Raw genomic sequence first — 17,062 nt, forward strand, 5'->3', positions numbered from 1 at the left:
ATTCAATCTCCTTTCAGGAAAATAATGGTTGAGGGCCAAAATATGAGCCTCTTCATCCACATTCAACATTGTTGAGAGAATTAAGGCTTTGATTCTGGATTCAAGTTTATTTTTAGATCATTTATTTAAAATGGCAGATTATGTGTGACAGATTTCATCACAAGGATATTATGTAAAAAATCTAGATGGTAAAAGAGGGTGGGGATAAAAGGGAAGTAGCAAGAATGATCCAAGTGGTAAATGTACCTGGGGAATCCCAAGGTGAGGGGTGGGGAGGACACTAAAAGGTAACACTGCTTTTAACACATGGATGGCAGCCAAACAAAAGGGTTGCGGGCCCTGTGTGGGCTGTTTCCCAGCAAACGGTGGAAAAACAAGGTGTGGAATGGGAATTCCCGTGCCCCCCCATTCTCTCACCCCAAGCACCTGCAGCCAACAACACTCTGAGCACTGTTACTAAGCTTCTGATAGCTAGAGCTTACTTCCCTAAATTATAATTGGAGACACACCTGAAGTGGTTTGCTTTCAGAAAATGAAAGTGTTAAGAATTTCCCACACTTGGAAGAGCTCACCTGTGTTTGAGACAAGTCACTGTTCTACAAGTGCTTGTTCTCAATGTAAGCTCAGAGCAGTAACTCACACAGAGATGCAACGGACAGACTCCCTTCATCTCTGCATCAGGAGCAACTGAATGATCCAATCACATCCAATTCTGAGCTGGGCCACAAATGTCCTTCTCCAGGAAGGAGTGGATGTAAGTAAGGGTAGAGCAAAGAATCACGCAGGTACCCAGCAGGCACTATGGGCTGAGTGCTTTGAGCTGATGGCAAATTATAACGATTCTATTTATTTATTACATCTCACAGAACACAAATGTGTCACAGCAATCTGTGCAGGAATTACTGACTTTGAGTGAGATGAGACTCCATACAGGGGAAAAATAAGCTGTTTCATCTAGAATAGGTAGTATATGAGAGCGCACTGCTGTCTAGAATGAGACAACTTTTGGTCAGACTGTGTGTAATATTCACAGAATCAACAGACAATTGGGGAGAGGAGAGATCATGATGTCAAGTTTCCCCATGAAAGCCAGGTGCTTGTTTGTGGGAAAAGTCTCTCCTTACAGATAAAAGAGGACAATACCTGCAAAAGCAGATTAGATGCAGTTAAGGGGAAGCATCTAACAGATGAAAAAGCTAACTGCATGCTGCATACAGAAAGCTATATGAATCAGATGGGAAATTTAACTTAGGAGGAGGACAGAGGAGGGGGAAAAATCAGTTCCTTAGTAGGGAATCCAAAGACAAATTCCTCAAAAAAGAGAAACAATTCCTGAAGTAGGAAGCTCTGAAATTAGTGATGTTGAAAGGAATGGCAGGTGAACTCTTAGCCTAGATGGAGAAAACAGAGTGTCAAAAAGCTTTTGACAGTACAGTCAAGGAGATTGGGGAAGAGGAACCATGGTCTGAAATTGGAAGAAACATGAAAGTCAGTTGGAGACAAGAGAGGAAACCAGCCAAGAAAAGCAGAACACAGTGAGAAATGTAGACTGTCATAAAGGATGGGGGGCAAGGGCCAAGAGAGCTATCTGGGTCAGAACTTGTTGGTTATTTATGGGGGATAAAGGCAGGAGCAATTTGCTATTGAGACCAATTAGGAGCAGAAAGATAACTACCCAGAGGGGGACATTGAGATGAAAGTGATTCCTTGGCATACACCTGAGAAATCAGATCTATCTAACAAGGGACAGAGTCAGGCGAGAATTTCTAAGTCAAGGGAACAAGATGGATGCCAGATCAAAAGGGTGGAGGTGTACCCAAGAGAAGTGGGGTGTTGAGGCTGAAGCAACACTGCGTGACACATCCAAGAAGGAAGGAGTGGCTAGTGTGGGACATTGAACCGAGAGACAAATGGGTGACTCCTCATTTAATCATAAAGTTCACTGCATGGTTTCTATGAGGCAATTTGGGCAACCCGTTTTACTACAAATTGTGCCTGACGAGTGGCAAAAACTTCCTTCCTGAAGCAAATATATACAACCAATGAAACTACAGGTGAACCAGGTCCCCAAGAATTAAGGATTTATACACCTTTCAGGTATAGAAGTGTGGCAAGATGCAGGGTAGAAACTGCCACTTGCGCAACTATACAGCATGATGAAACCTAGACTCATATTCTGGGGATTTGTATGCAGGTCCAGTTTCACTCTGTAGCTTCTAGGAAAGAGTCCTGTCTGCGACTCTACAGCCTGTCAGTATAAAGAATACTGAGCTGATGGACTAAGTGTCTGAGTTGGAATGTCGTCTTGCTATGTTTTTACCCTTTCTATATTTAAGTTGCCATCCACACTAGGCTATGAGACTCCTTCAGGAATTCAGGGCCAGTAGCTACTGCTTAACCTAACCTACCTCACAGAGCTGTTGCGAAGGTAAAACTCCATATTTGCAAGAACCACACATGCCACTTTGTCTCCTTAAAGGAAAAGCGGATTATAAATGAACCTGACTTGATTCGGGTTACCAAACGCACCGGGAGTGATTTTTACCACTTCAGAGCAGCCTTCCTCCACCTTGGGTGCCTGACGTTGTCGGACTACAAATCCCATCTTTCCTAGGCGACGTGGCCGTCAGGGCTGATGGGGAGCTGTAGTTCAAGAACATCTGGCGACCCTCAAGGTTGAGAGGGGCCCTTTCAGAAGCCGACTTGCGCCTGGTCGGACCACTGGCCCATGCAGCTCAGTACCGCCTACACGGGCTGGCAGCACCTCTCCGAGGTCTCGGGGCAGGTGCATTTCCCAGACCTACCTGGAGGTGCCAGAGCCTGAACTTGGGGACTCTCTGCAGGCGGAGGGCGTGCTATAACCACAGGGTTGCGATCCTTGCTCACTCGTGCCATAAGCCCGGCTCTGAGCCCGGCTGAGAATAAAACGGGGGCTGGGCGTGTGTGGACCCCTCCTCCCCAACCTACCCCAAAAAACAACCCCACCCCTGGCGTCTTGGGAGGAAAAATGCAGGCGATAATAATAAATAAAAAAACAGCAGATATATATATGAGTGAGATAAATAAGAAAAGGAGCTGACCTGGAGAAGGGGCATGGTGGGCAATCGCCCCTGGAGGCCAATTATTATTTTTGTTCTGGGGTAGGGAGAAGGGCGTCACGTGACCGGCGAGAGGGGCGGGGTTGGGGCATGAGGGGACCTAACCCCCCCTCTCCTCGCCCGCGGGAGGGGCAAAAGGAGGGCGGCGGGAGGGGCAACTGCCCCCCCGCAGGGAAAGGAGAGCCGCGGAGCGGCAGCTCCCGCGAGGGGGGCGACGGAGAAAGGGGCTCTGCGGCCGCTACCTGTTCAGGGCCGGACGCGGGACCCGCCGCCGCCACCACCTCCGTCTCCGGCGCCGCCATCTTGCTGCGCCGTTGCCTGGTGCAGCTCTCGCGAGAGTTCCCTCTAAGTCCCGCTTTGCTCCCGCCCGCCCTCTCTGGCCCACGTGACCTCCTCCCCTCTAAACTCCGTCTGGTTACCGTATATTCGCGAGCGGCTCCGCAGCAGGGGAGTGCCGAGTGCCTGCGAGGGAGGCAGATCCTGGTTTGTTGACCCCGGAGGAATTAATCCGAATTAACTGCTGCTGCTGCTGCCGCCTCCCGCTTTTTGCATCTTTACCACATGTTGCATACTTACATGTGAGGGGAAGCTAAATGCTAACAACGTGCCATAGTTTGCGAAATAATAAATTCGCATTTAAGGTGTTGCATAACTCTTCGCTTTTCCCCCATAGATAAGATTTTCCGAATGATTGAATGACTATATGTTGTGTTTTTCAGTGTTGGTTTTTTTTTTTTTGGTCGGGCTTGTATCCCTGAAGGCCATTGTAAAACAGCGTATAAATGCTCTTCATAATTTACAATAATAATAAGGATTCAAGAGAAGGAAACCCACCGCAGATTACGCCAGATGAAATAATCTGAAATTGGCTGTACCAAATGGTGGCATGCTCCCTAATTCATGAAAATAATCATTCCCTTTAAAAAAAATAAGTTAGTCCAAAATAACCACCATATCTTCAGAACTCACAACCACAATGGGGCAGCGTTCAAATCTCTTTCCAAATATTGACTGAAACAGTAGAAAGTGGGAAAAATTCATTTCTTTCTCTTTTTACAGCTTTACAGTATGCTTTGCATTTCAAAGGATTATTGTGTTTTGTTTGTTTGCATTTGAGAACAATAGATAGGACAATATTCTTTAGTAAGTTATGGTATCAATGGGCAGAATCTACTATTAGGGCCCTATCCAGACATGCTATTCATTGTGCATTCATGTTGGTTCATGCTCATGAGGCTATTAATATTAGTTTACTGTATTTCATAAATCTTACACACTGCTTGATTGTAATAAAAACAACAACCTCCAAGTGTTTTACAAAAAGATAAAGCAATAAAATAAGGGGGGAAATACAACCATACTTTAAAACATGCAGAAGTTAAAATACTGAAGCAGATGAAAAGCACCTCAACATATCATCACACATCATACATTTAAAACAAGAATCCTGGGAATTGTAGTTTGGTTACAGGTACTGGGAATTGAGGACGTGGGTGGCGCACAGAGCCTAGGACTTGCCGATCAGAAGGTCGGCGGTTTGAATCCCCGCGACGGGGTGAGCTCCTGTTGCTCGGTCCCTGCTCCTGCCAACCTAGCAGTTCAAAAGCACATCAAAGTGCAAGTAGATAAATAGGTACCACTCTGGCGGGAAGGTAAACGGCCTTTCCGTGCACTGCTCTGGTTCGCCAGAAGCGGCTTAGTCATGCTGGCCACATGACCTGGAAGCTGTACACCGGCTCCCTCGGCCAGTAAAACGAGATGAGTGCCGCAACCCCAGAGTCAGTCATGACTGGACCTAATGGTCAGGGGTCCCTTTGTTGTTGTTGTTTAGTCATGTCCGCCTCTTCGTGACCCCATGGACCAGAGCACGCCAGGCACTCCTGTCTTCCACTGCCTCCCGCAGTTTGGTCAGACTCATGCTGGTAGCTTCCAGAACACTATCCAACCATCTTGTCCTCTGTCGTCCCCTTCTCCTTGTGCCCTCCATCTTTCCCAACATCTGGGTCTTTTCCAGGGAGCCTTCTCTTCCACTCCAGTATCCCTGCCAAGAAAACTCCATGGACAAATACAACAGGCATATAGAAAAACAGGGTGTCCCTTTACCTTTACTGGGAATTGATGCTCTGTGAAGGGTAAGCTACAGTTCCCAGGATTGTTGTTGCGGATGTGCTTTAAATCTATGGTGTTTGTGGATAAGGATGATGAAGACGATGATTTTAGAGTGTTGTTTGTGCTGTACTTTTGTATTGTTTTATTGTTGTTAGCCGCCCTGAGCCCGGCTTCGGCTGGGGAGGGCGGGATATAAATAAAATTTTTTATTTTTATTTTTATTATTATTCTCCCTCCATAGGAAGGCAGGCAAGGGAGGGCTGGGGGGGGCAGGTGCCCCATTCACTCTGATGAACCAGCCTCCGTGGACAGATGTTAAAGTCAAATGTGGACCATCAAGTTGAGCTCCGGTCACAGTGCTCTCTTTCTGGCAGTTTGTGTTTCTTGAAACCACATGGCTGAACGGCTTGGCCAATAACTTTTTTCTTTCTTTCTTTTTTTTTTGAAAGTGGGAGCTTCCGGTGCCAAAAGACCAAGGAGGGGAAAGGGGCTGTGTGTTCCGGTCATGACAGCCCTTTCTTTTCCTGGAATTGGAAATCCTTCCTGATTCCCCCCCATCCCTTTCCTCTTCAAAAGAAATGAGCCTGGAAGCCCCGAAACCGAAAGCTGAACCTGGTGCTGGGGGGAAAGATGCTGCAGGAGAAGGAGGATGCAAATTTGCCCAGGGAGAACTCTTCCAACCTCAGCCTTGCCTTGAGGAGTTGGGGCAGTTTGGAGAAGGCACACAGCTAAAAGGAGAGCTGGGTAAGGGGCTGCTGAACTCCCTACAGGGTTCAATTTCTTGCTGAAGTTAAGAGAAACTCCCTGTCATACTTCTGTGATGAAAGAGGGGGAAACAAGCAAACAAAAAATTGGGATCTTTCCCACTCTTCCTGGTGCATGTTTAGGTACCACGGATAATTCCGATCTGTGAGTAGGGATTGTTTAGCAACCGTTCAGTATCTCCACACTGAGTTGCCAACTATTTAAAGGACCAGCATTTATTAGCACAGGTGAAGCTTTTCAGAGGATGGAGGGAAACACCTGCACCCTTGCAAGAACTTCATTTACGGCAGGAATAGGAAACCTGTGGCGCTCCAGATGTTCTTGGACTCCAGATCCCATCATCCAGGACTATTTGCCATGGTGACTGGGGCTGATGGGATATGGAGTCCCAGCAGTGTTGGGGGGGGGGAACAGTTTGGTCTCTGTGTTTTTGCAGACCGTCGGGCTCCTCCGCAAGACACAGGTGAAAAAGAGGCTGCTTTATTTTCTTATCGGTTTAGCATGCAGCTTCATTGCTTCCAAGCCATTGTTTTTAAGTATTATAAAACAACCTTTAACAATAGCCTTAAAAGCAGGTGAGGGGGGGGGGTACACAGCAGACGTTTATAAAGTTAGGAGTGGAAAGAATTGATGGGTTAGAATTATTTTCTTCTTCTCCTATTACTAGGAGCTAGTTAGCAAGTAGGCTCAGGACTGGTGTTAGGAAGTTATTTGTCACCCAGCTTGTTATCTTGTAGAATTCACCTGTGTGTCGAGGCTGACTTGCTTTTTGGAAAGGCTTAGTTGTCGGAATTTATGGAGGGCAGGTTTCGGGATGCACATTGGTAAGCCAGGGCAGCTAAATGGAACCTCCAGCTGCAGAGAAAGTCTACCTTGGAGCAACAGGTGCTAAGGGGAAGGCTGTTTTTCCTTCGTGGCCTGCTTGCTCGTGACCTTTCCAGAGAAGCATCTGCCTGGCCACCTCTGGAAGCGGAACAACTGGGTGTGCATGCAGGCCTGATCCTGCCCGGAGCGAGAAAGAGAAAACAAGTGTAGGAAACCAAGTCTTCACCCCCGCTTAGCCTAGCACCTGTTGCCTTACTAAGTACAAGGGAATGCCTGTTTGCTTTGCCTTTCTCGGTTCTTGGTTGTTGTGTCTGTTTTTTGCTGCGTTTTGGGTTTTTTTTTTCCACGCCTGAGAGTAGATCCTGCCCTTTACCGCCAGGCTGGGGGCTTTCCCGTTCCATTGAGCATGACTTCATGACAGCCAGCAGCCAATCAGGAAGCAGCAGCCGGCAGAGCAGGGGAATTCCAAGAACCCTCAAAGCTTAAAAAAATAATAAAAATAGACAGGCAGACAGAGAGAAATTGGGGCTTGAGGGCTGACCGAGGGGGGAATGGAGCTCAGGGCCAGGTTATGAAGAGGCCTGGAGTGAGACGGGAGCCGCTGCGATTGCCTCTCTGGCAGAGGAAAGAGATGCACTCTTCCCCAGCTCTAGGTATGGGGCAGCTGGAGTGAAATGAGTTGTAGGGGAGAGAGGGCGTGTGTGGCTTTTCAGATACCGGCCCAGGGGTTGGGGGCACTGTGTTATTGTCTAGGCAACAGACTGGGTCGCTGGGAGGCCTGGGGACAGCAGGAAAGAGTCACTGTCTCTCTGCTGTGCCTGTAAATGCCGGAAACCGCAGGAGGCGGGGGGAGAGTTGCACGGATTCTGCTTGTGGGTTCCGGGGGGGGGGGTATTTGGGATGGGTTTCCCTGCTTTTCCTCTGGCTTTGATCAGCACAGTTCGAAATCTTGCTGCCTGCTGATTTCCACACTCTGATAAGCTTCGCTTGCTGATTTCTGTATTTCAGTCCTGCACTTAAAAGGAGCGGGCGTGTTTGGGTTCTCTTGGTCCATTCTCTAGCCATGTGGCCATCCTGGGGACATCCCTTTTCTAAAAAGGCAGGGGGCCACTTCACACAAGAAACTCCTTAAGTTAAAGGGGCAGGGAGGTTTCTTACACTGGCAGGTGAAGGGGCATGAGTGTGTGTTTGGGGGCAAGTAAAATCAATTTTATTTGCTTTCTCCAGCGTTTTGAAGCAGATGTTTCCTGCTCTGTGAATTTGGTTTTAGAAAGTTTGACCCTTTAGTGCCAAGCTGGTGGCTCTGTTTTTAAAGACTTTTTGATCATCATCCCGTCTTGCAAATGGGCTCATGTCTCCCTGGTCGCCTGTGGTGAGCAAAAATTGTCTCCAGGTAACCAGACAACAAAATGTTGAGAAAGCTTAGGTATATGTAGACAGGTAGACTAGTAGGATTCCCCCCCCTTTTTTTAAATGGGCTAGCGGCTTTGCAGATTTCTTCAAATCGCTCAGATTTCTTATGAGGTGTTTTAAAGTAGAAAATGCATCTTGATACTAAAGGTAAAGGGACCCCTGACCATTAGGTCCAGTCGTGGCCGACTCTGGGGTTGCGGCGCTCATCTCGCTTTATTGGCCGAGGGAGCCGGCGTACAGCTTCCGGGTCATGTGGCCAGCATGACTAAGCCGCTTCTGGCGAACCAGAGCAGCACACGGAAACACCGTTTACCTTCCTGCCAGAGCAGTACCTATTTATCTACTCGCACTGGTGTGCCTTCGAACTGCTAGGTTGGCAGGAGCAGGGACCGAGCAACGGGAGCTCACCCCGTCGCAGGGATTCGAAGCGCCAACCTTCTGATCGGCAAGTCCTAGGCTCTGTAGTTTAACCCACAGCGCCACCCACGTCCCCTATCTGCAACTTAAATGTGTAAGACCCTAGCCATTGGTGTTTGGAGATCCCTTGGAGGTGGCATGCTCTTAGAAACTATACGCTGTATGGCAGTGAAATGGGAAAGTGAACAAAATATGGACGTTTCTGTCTCCACTGTTGTTGTGAGAACATTAGCCTGATCAAGCAGCGCTTGCCATCATTTTCTTATGCTTATTATTAAAGCAAAGGGTAGATATTTGGCCCTAGAAGGTGAATGGTGCAGTAGACGATATATCTGTAGCTTGGAAGAATTCTGGGGCAGTAAGAACGCATCATTAAGTTACAAGGTGATTAATAAATCAATGAAGATGACAACTGTACTTTGTTAAGGGTACTGGGAGTTACAGCTCTGCGAGGGGAGGGGTGAACTACAGTTCCCATGATTGCTTGGGAGAAAGCAGTGTGCTTTGAATGCATGCTGTGTACATCGCCTTTAGCTTCATAACCTCTTTTTTTATAAGATATTTATTAAAGTTTCACAAATTATATAATCAAACACAACAATACAAACAAACACAAACAAGAAAAAACAAATATAATTTCAAATCCTTATTTTCTTAAAGCTTACTTCACCGACCTCCTCATACCTCCCCTTTCTGCATTCCAGTTTCAGATATTTAGTTCAGCAAATCCTCACCCTTAATTTTATCTAATTGTTAACCTTTCTTTTCTTTTAACTTAATCTTTACAGCTGTAATCCACTTACTTTCTAAAGCTGCATCATTTTAACACTCATTAATTTTACAATGTTTCTTAAGATAGTTCTTAAATTTATTCCAATCTTCTTCCGCCGTCTCTTTTCCCTGGTCTCGGATTCTGCCAGTCATTTCTGCCAATCCCATATAGTCTATGGGACTATGCTGAGTGGCTTGAAGATGCCATGTTGAATTTCCCACGATGCCCTGGAGCGACACCGCATCTGGGGCATCGTGGGTTGTTTCAAATGAGGTCTGCATTTAAACATTGCTGATTGCCCTTGGCCTTCTCTAATAGTGGGCTGCCTCCATTGGTCTCCCCTGGTTTTGAACACTTTCTTGGTGGACACGGCCTGGAAATTATGGTAGAATGCTTCTTCCCAACACATTGTTTGTCTTCACAGGCTCCTCCCTCCCAGCTTCCAGTTTGTCCATCATGCAGCCCACGGCAGAGACGGCTGGTAAGGACCGCTTGCGTTCGCTTCACGTGTAGCCCTTTGATCAACTTCTTAGAAACCCAGAGTTTAATTCTTCCTCTGTTAGCGATGAAAGAAATAAAAAAGTGAAAGACTAGGAACTATTGTTACTGTTATTATTTGCATTTATCGTAGGGTTCCAGGATGGGTTACAGTACAGTGGTGCCCCGCAAGACGAATGCCTCGCAAGACGGAAAACCCGCTAGACGAAAGGGTTTTCCGTTTTGGAGGTGCTTCGCAAAACGAATTTCCTATGGGCTTGCTTCGCAATATGGAAATGTCTTGCGAGTTCCTGTGGGCCCCCCCCTTTTTCCCAAGCCGCTAAGCCGCTTATCAGCTGATCCCAAGCCGCTAAGCCGCTTAACAGCTGATCCGCTAAGCCGCTTATCAGCTGATCCGCCAAGCCGCTAAACCGCTTATCAGCTGATCCGCTAAGCCGCTAATAGCGCTAATCCGCTAATGGGCTTGCTTTGCAAGACGAAAAAACCTCAAGACGAAGAGACTTGCGGAACGGATTCTTTTCGTCTTGCGAGGCACCACTGTACTTAAAAGTTTTTATGTGCTTTTAGTTTTTTAAAAAAGCTTTTCAAAAGTCTTAAATTATTGCTGTTAATTTTTCAATCAATCCCTCTTCCCAGGGGACCCCTAATGACCATTTAATGAAGGCAGGGCTGCTGAGTTAGTAAACATGGGCTGGGTTGTGAACCCCTCACTGTTCAATATGTGCAGACAGGCGGAATATGCTGTGATTTGATTTAAAATGCTGATCTATCTTTCTTTTCTTTTCAGATGAATTAGGTAAGGATTCTGGGGTTTGGGGCAGAGTAGTGAAGCACACTTCAGGTAAGGAAAAAAAAATCAATATTAGGATGATATATTCTTGACATATACAAGGAACATACAGTAAGTGAGATCCAGCGTGGTGCAGTGGTTAAGAGCGGTAGACTCGTAATCTGGTGAATCGGGTTCGCGTCTCCGCTCCTCCACATGCAGCTGCTGGATGACCTTGGGCCAGTCACACTTCTTTGAAGTCTCTCAGCCCCACTCACCTCACAGAGTGTTTGTTGTGGGGGAGGAAGGGAAAGGAGAATGTTAGGCGCTTTGAGACTCCTTCGGGTAGTGATAAAGCGGGATATCAAATCCAAACTCTTCTTTTTCTGCATGTGGCTTGGTTCACATTTAATGACCAAAGCATGGTTTGCCCTTCAGAGCTTAAGCACATATCCTTTACTGTATTTCCTGGTTCAGCAAGCAGCTATTTGATGTTGCATCCAACTGGCCAAACCACAGTTTTCTTCCAAACTAGAACTGGAAACTGTAGTTTGATTAACATTCCTCATTGGGAGGGAAACCATAGTTTGCCGATTCAGATGTAATGACAAACCATGGTTTGTGTGAACCGGGAAATGATGGAGGGAGGGGAGGAGCAGGAGCACAAAGCCCATTCGAGATGGCAAAAATCATGGTTTGACTGTTGCATCTAAACCAAGTCCTCTGTGTATGTGTGGAGGACCAGTTGGTGGTTAAAGTACTGATTCGTACATGTGTGTATGTCCCTTAGTGTCGCATAACTCAGTGGCTTTAATCTAAATGTGTGAACTAGATTCTATGCACCAGTACCATGTTAAGACATAGAGATCTGTCAGAGTTCAGCGGCTGCTTCTGTGTGTGGAAGTCACTCAGGCGTTCTGTCTGATCAGTGAGCTGTGGCAGTGTTTCAAGAGATGTTGGTGGAGCATGCGTTGCTTTTGTGTTTTCTACTTTGTGCATTGTTCTCCTTTCCCATTCTGGGCTCTTTTTGGCTATAATGGAGGTTCGCAAAACAACAACAAGCCTCTGATTACTTGAAACATATTCAATAAACACACAAGACATAACCGGCTGTACGTTTGAATAAATCAAGTATACTATTCATTGTATTAAATTGTAGATTTCAACAAAAGTACCTCATAAAGGTGAACAAAAAAAGTAGAAGACCCAGTGGATCAGTTCATTCTCTAATCAGTTCATGCATAAGGTCCATATATGTGTAAGTGTCTATTCCACCTGTCTGTTCATAAAGTCCAACAATCCACACAAAAGGTTGTTAAAGTTCCACAGAATCCTTTCATGGAGTCTAAGACAAGGATTTCCAGAATATTAGCCTTGTTTCGCTGTCCTGGGCTTCTTCAGTAGTACAAACTCATATAATGATGATGATGATGATGATGATGATGATGATGATTTTTATTTATACCCCGCCCTCCCCAGCCAAGACCGGGCTCAGGGCGGCTAACAACCAACAATAAAAACAAGTTGATTAAAATACAATTTAAAAAACAAGATTAAAATACAACATTAAAACATTAGGATGCAGCCTCTTCACAGGAGGAGAAAGGAAAAAGAAAGCGGGGAGGGAATCAAACTGATTCTAAGCCAAAGGCCAGGTGGAACAACTCTGTCTTACAGGCCCTGCGGAAAGAAATCAGATCCTGCAGGGCCCTGGTCTCATGAGACAGAGCGTTCCACCAGGCCGGGGCCAGTGTTGAAAAGGCCCTGGCCCTGATGGAGGCTAATCTAACTTCCTTAGGGCCCGGGACCTCTAGGGTGTTGCTATTTATGGACCTTAAGGTATATATACAAACTGTCACAGAGCAGTGGATCTTATAGCATAGTAGTAGCTGCTGTATAGTGGAGGTTCTGCAGCGGCTAAGAACTAGCATCATGTCAGATTGTTCTGTAAAGATGAAAAAGAAGACTAAAACATAAGGAAACAAGTAATGCCGAAACACCATTTCTTCATTTCCATGGCACTTAAACAAAGCACTGTTTTTAAATCTCCTAAACAGCAGCGACAAAGAACAGTAGTGAGGACATAAGAATAGCTTTGCTGGATCTGATCAAAGGCCTTTCTATTATTATTTTTTTAATATTTTATTAAGTTTTATCAATAGAAAAGTTCAGAAAAATACAAAAACAGAAAAATACAAAATTACAAAATACAAAAATACAAACATTAAACACAAAAAAGAAGAAAAAACACATAAAAGAAAACAAAACTCCCTCTTTCTTGATTTCTCCTCTTTAGTTAACTTATTTTCCTGACTTCCTCATGCCTCCCTTTTTTGTATCCCTTTTAAGAATTGGTTCAGCAAATTCATATCCTATTTAGTTTATCTATTATCAATCCCATCTTACATTTTACCTTGTTGCTAGAACCCCTTCAATTCATTTCAGTGTCATCAGCATTCAAAAATTTTACAATATTTCTGTAAATAAGTTTTAAATTTCCTCCAATAAGTTTAAATTTTCCTCCAATCTTCTTCCACCGACTCTTCTCCCTGGTCTCGGATTCTGCCAGTCATTTCCGTTGATCAAAGGCCTTTCTAGTTCAGTGCTCTGTTCTTACAGTGTCCAATCTGATGCCTCTGGGAAGTACACAAGCAGGGCAAAAGCGCAACATTGCTTGCCCCATCTCTGATTCCCAGCAAGTGGTATTGCCTCTGATTCCGGAGGTAGCGGATAGCCATCATGACTGGTAGCCATGGATATGCAGATTCCTGGAGGTGAAGGCAAAACTTTTTTTACAAAGTTTTTCTTTATACTTTTCAAATCTATACATTTCATAAGTTTTACAATCATTTTAACATTTCAGAGTTCGACTTCCTTCCCCCTCATTCTGCGGTTCCTTAATTATTATTTTTTAATATCTTCCGCATATCCAAATTCATTTCATTTGCTCATTATCTACTTTAAATATACAGTGGACCCTTAATTCGTTCTGGGGGTCCTTGCGTACCCCGAAAAGTCCGCAGCATGAGGCGCCACTTCTGCGCACGTGCACGGCATGGTAGAGCACTTCTGCGCATGCGGCAAAACCCAGAAGTATACGCTTCTGGGTTTGCCGTGTTCGCAACCTGAAAGTTAGTTACTAGAAGGTAATGTAACCCAAGGTTCCACTGGATACTCTTATGAACTCCAGGTTATTACAATAATCCTGCCAATGTTTTTATCTGTTTGCAATTCATCTGTGAATATTCAATAAACCATTTCAGTTCTTTTATAAAAAAGTTTGTTATCTTGATTGCTTACTTTTCCGGTAAGTTTTGCCATTTCTGCATATTCCATAAGTTTTTGTATCCATTCTTCCTTTGCTTCTGCATCTTTCCATTTTGGAGCTAGTAGTATTCTTGCTGCTGTAGTCACATACATAAAAATTTTTTAATATACAATTTAGGTAGTTTTGTCCCTATCGTTCCCAAAAGAAAAGCTTCTGGTTTATTTACAAAGGTTATTTTAAACATCCTGTTCAATTAATATAATATATCATTTCCCACTGTTCAGTTCTAACTCTGCAATCCCTAAGACGATAATGAGTGTTTGAACCAATTTCTTAAAAGATTGAGTAGAAATGTCCTGCAGGGAAGGTGCCACCACCAAGAGGACCCTGCTTCTCACAAATATGGGACTGTAATGAGAATTATAGAATTGTAGAGGGTCATCTAGTCCAACCCCTTGCAATGCAGGCATCTCAACTCCATGACAGATGGCCGTCCAACCTCTGCTTAAAAACCTCCAAGGAAGGAGAGTCCACCACCTCCCAAAGGAGTCTGTTTCATTATCAAACAGCTCTTGCCGTCAGTGAAATATACTCAGAGTCCTGTAGTGATTTCATGCTCTTTATTGCAGCTAGTAAAACAGTGATTGAATTGCCCCCCAAACCTCAGGCTTTTATATACATTATTTACACAATGAGTCCCGTCTGATTGGCTGATTCTGCTTCCCTCCTGGAGACTGATTGGTCTTTTCCTGCAGCCCAATCAGTTATTACATTCTATGATCCTACCAGCCTAATAGGCTGATTAACTGCCTCCTGGAGCCTGATTGGTCTTTTCCTGCAAGCCAATCAGTTGTTGCATTCTAGGATCCTACTTGCCTATTGTTCTAGGATCCAAGCTCAGTACACAACAGTCAGAAAGTTTTTTTTCTGATGTTTAGTCGTAATCTCCTTTCTTGTAGCTTGAAGGCATTTGTTATGTATTGTTCTAGCACCAATCAGACTGCTGCATTCTGAATCCTGTTGTTCTAGGACCAATCAGACTGCTGCATTTTGGATCCTATTCAACTCAGTACATAACACCCCTCCCCTCTAAGTTCCAGTGCTGCCTGGGAGGTCGCATTCATAGTCCTCAAGGTACGCCGGCGGCCTATCTGTGCGTTGCGGCCTGGGGTGTTCCCTGGTCAGGGGTTTGTGTTCTGGCTCGTGTTCTGAGGATGCTGGCTGCAATGGGGCCATTTGGTCTGGCGCAACTGGCTCGCTCAGTCGTGGCTCTGGTTCCGGTGTCCTTTCGGCCTCGCGGGTCCTCTCTGTATTTACTGATTCTGCCTCTCCTGCTGGCCCCTCCTGCTCTACGGGCCTCACTGCCCCACTGTTTCCTTGGAACTCCTCTGACCTGTCCTCCTCCTGGTTTTCTCCTGAGAATCGTTGCTGTAGCTGGTCGCAGTGTTGGGATACTGCCAGGGAGATAAAGTCCATCCTGGCCCCAAGCCGTCAGCCGGACGTCCATCGATCTCCCGTAGGCACGCAGTATCATCGATTAGCGACATGAGTTTCTAGAAAATAACTTGCCACATTCCAGAGCTCATGCACACTCTTATCAGCAGATAATGCACAGCCAAAAGTCGCACTCAGGAGAGCATTATTTACAAGCTTTATTCAGCGTTGATCAGAACAGAGAAAGACATGACTGCCTGCGACAGTGTCTCAGATAGAGAGAGAGAAACGAAAGCAATAGCAAACATAAACATCCTGTGAACAGGAAATACGCAGGCTGTGACACAAACATCCTGCTCCCTTTTAAGGTGGAACGGAAATATCCTAACACGCAGTGGCGGCGCCATCAGCATTGGTTCAAGCCCTGCCCTCCAGAGCAGGAGAAAACAAGCTTTCTCCATCTTCCACATGACAGCCTTTGAGATATTTGAAGGTGGCTATCACATCTCCTCTCAGTCTCCTCTTTTCCAGGCCACACATGCCCAGCTCTTTCAAAGAGAAGCCTTGCTGATGCTTGCAGCGCTTGTGGTTCCTATGGGAAAGGGGATTTCTTGAGATGCGTAAAGTCCAAGGCCATTCAGAGGTTTAAACGTGAATATCAACGCTTTGAACGGAAGCTGGAACTTAACCTCTCCCTGCTCTCATTCTGCCTTGCAGCAATCATTGATGAACTGATTAAGGAAGATGGCTTCGAGGTGGATCCCGTCTCGCTTCCCCCCAGGGTCTCGCTTAACGGGCCAGCCGAGCTGATCCCCAAACGCTCCAACTTAGCATCACCAGCTGGAATGCCGAGACCAGCTGAGCCGATGGGCATGAGCCTGGTGCGACCCTACGGCTCCTCCTTCTCAGCCTCTTGCGCGCTGCGAGACCCGTCTCCTTCCCAGCTCTCTCAGAACCTTAACAACTTGACGCTAAGGCCCCAGCTGGTTCCAAGGGGGACGTCCCTGCCGTTGCTGCCTAGTAGCCGATGCTCTGATGACTCGTGGCCCCCTCTCCCCTCTTCCCTGCGCCCAGGGATGTCCCGAGAGCAGTTGGACGACGTCATCAAGGAGCCGCCCAGGCTGGTGATCACGGAGCAGCCCAAGCAGAGGGGCATGCGTTTCCGTTACCAGTGCGAAGGCAGGTCGGCTGGAAGCATCTTGGGCGAATTCAGCACCGAGACCAACAAAACTCTGCCGACCATTGAGGTGAGTGGTGTGTGTTAGGATACTGATGTTCTGTTCCACCTAAACAGATGTTGTATGCCGCATGTCTGTTTACATTCCAGCACAGCCTGCTGGGAACTTCCGTTTGTGTGTAGCTTTTGCCTTACGCTTCTTGCCTGGACATGAAGGAGAGCAGACATGTTTTCTTTGTCCTGATCTATGCTGAATAAACTGCTTGTAAATATGCTTTAGGGACGCGGGTGGCGCTGTGGGTTAAACCACAGAGCCTAGGACTTGCCGATCAGAAGGTCGGCGGTTCAAATCCCCGCGACAGGGTGAGCTCCCGTTGCTCGGTCCCTGCTCCTGTCCACCTAGCAGTTCGAAAGCATGTCAAAGTGCAAGTAGATAAATAGGTACTGCTCCAGCGGGAAGGTAAACGGCGTTTCCGTGCGCTGCTCTGGTTCGCCAGAAGCGGCTTAGTCATGCTGG

At 46.1% G+C, this 17,062-nt stretch overlaps 2 protein-coding genes across 5 annotated transcripts in view; one reads left to right on the top strand and one right to left on the bottom strand.

The window, feature by feature from the left end:
* The window catches only part of CLPTM1 (CLPTM1 regulator of GABA type A receptor forward trafficking), a 30,913-nt gene extending 27,457 nt beyond the window's left edge, over nucleotides 1–3,456 (bottom strand). Inside the window, exon 1 of one of the 2 annotated variants that reach the window (XM_082231085.1) lies at nucleotides 3,341–3,456. In XM_082231085.1, coding sequence (XP_082087211.1) covers nucleotides 3,341–3,400 — 60 coding nt within the window. In that variant the 5' untranslated portion in view covers nucleotides 3,401–3,456. Of the gene's footprint in view, nucleotides 1–3,080; nucleotides 3,214–3,340 lie in introns of those variants that run through there. The other variant, XM_082231086.1, reaches the window with a different exon arrangement.
* Nucleotides 3,457–3,539: 83 nt separating this feature from the next.
* The window catches only part of RELB (RELB proto-oncogene, NF-kB subunit), a gene marked incomplete at its 3' end in the record, with an annotated part of 31,139 nt that continues 17,616 nt past the window's right edge, over nucleotides 3,540–17,062 (top strand). The window contains exons 1-5 of one of the 3 annotated variants that reach the window (XM_082231087.1): nucleotides 3,540–3,676; nucleotides 5,657–5,951; nucleotides 9,824–9,880; nucleotides 10,685–10,738; nucleotides 16,086–16,615. In XM_082231087.1, the coding sequence (XP_082087213.1) occupies nucleotides 5,786–5,951; nucleotides 9,824–9,880; nucleotides 10,685–10,738; nucleotides 16,086–16,615 (807 nt within the window). In that variant the 5' untranslated portion in view covers nucleotides 3,540–3,676; nucleotides 5,657–5,785. Of the gene's footprint in view, nucleotides 3,677–5,656; nucleotides 5,952–7,242; nucleotides 7,451–9,823; nucleotides 9,881–10,684; nucleotides 10,739–16,085; nucleotides 16,616–17,062 lie in introns of those variants that run through there. The other 2 variants (XM_082231088.1, XM_082231089.1) reach the window with 2 other exon arrangements.

The sequence above is a fragment of the Podarcis vaucheri genome (genome assembly GCF_965113315.1).
Source record: "Podarcis vaucheri genome assembly, chromosome: 7".
Classification (NCBI taxonomy): Eukaryota; Metazoa; Chordata; class Lepidosauria; order Squamata; family Lacertidae; genus Podarcis; species Podarcis vaucheri.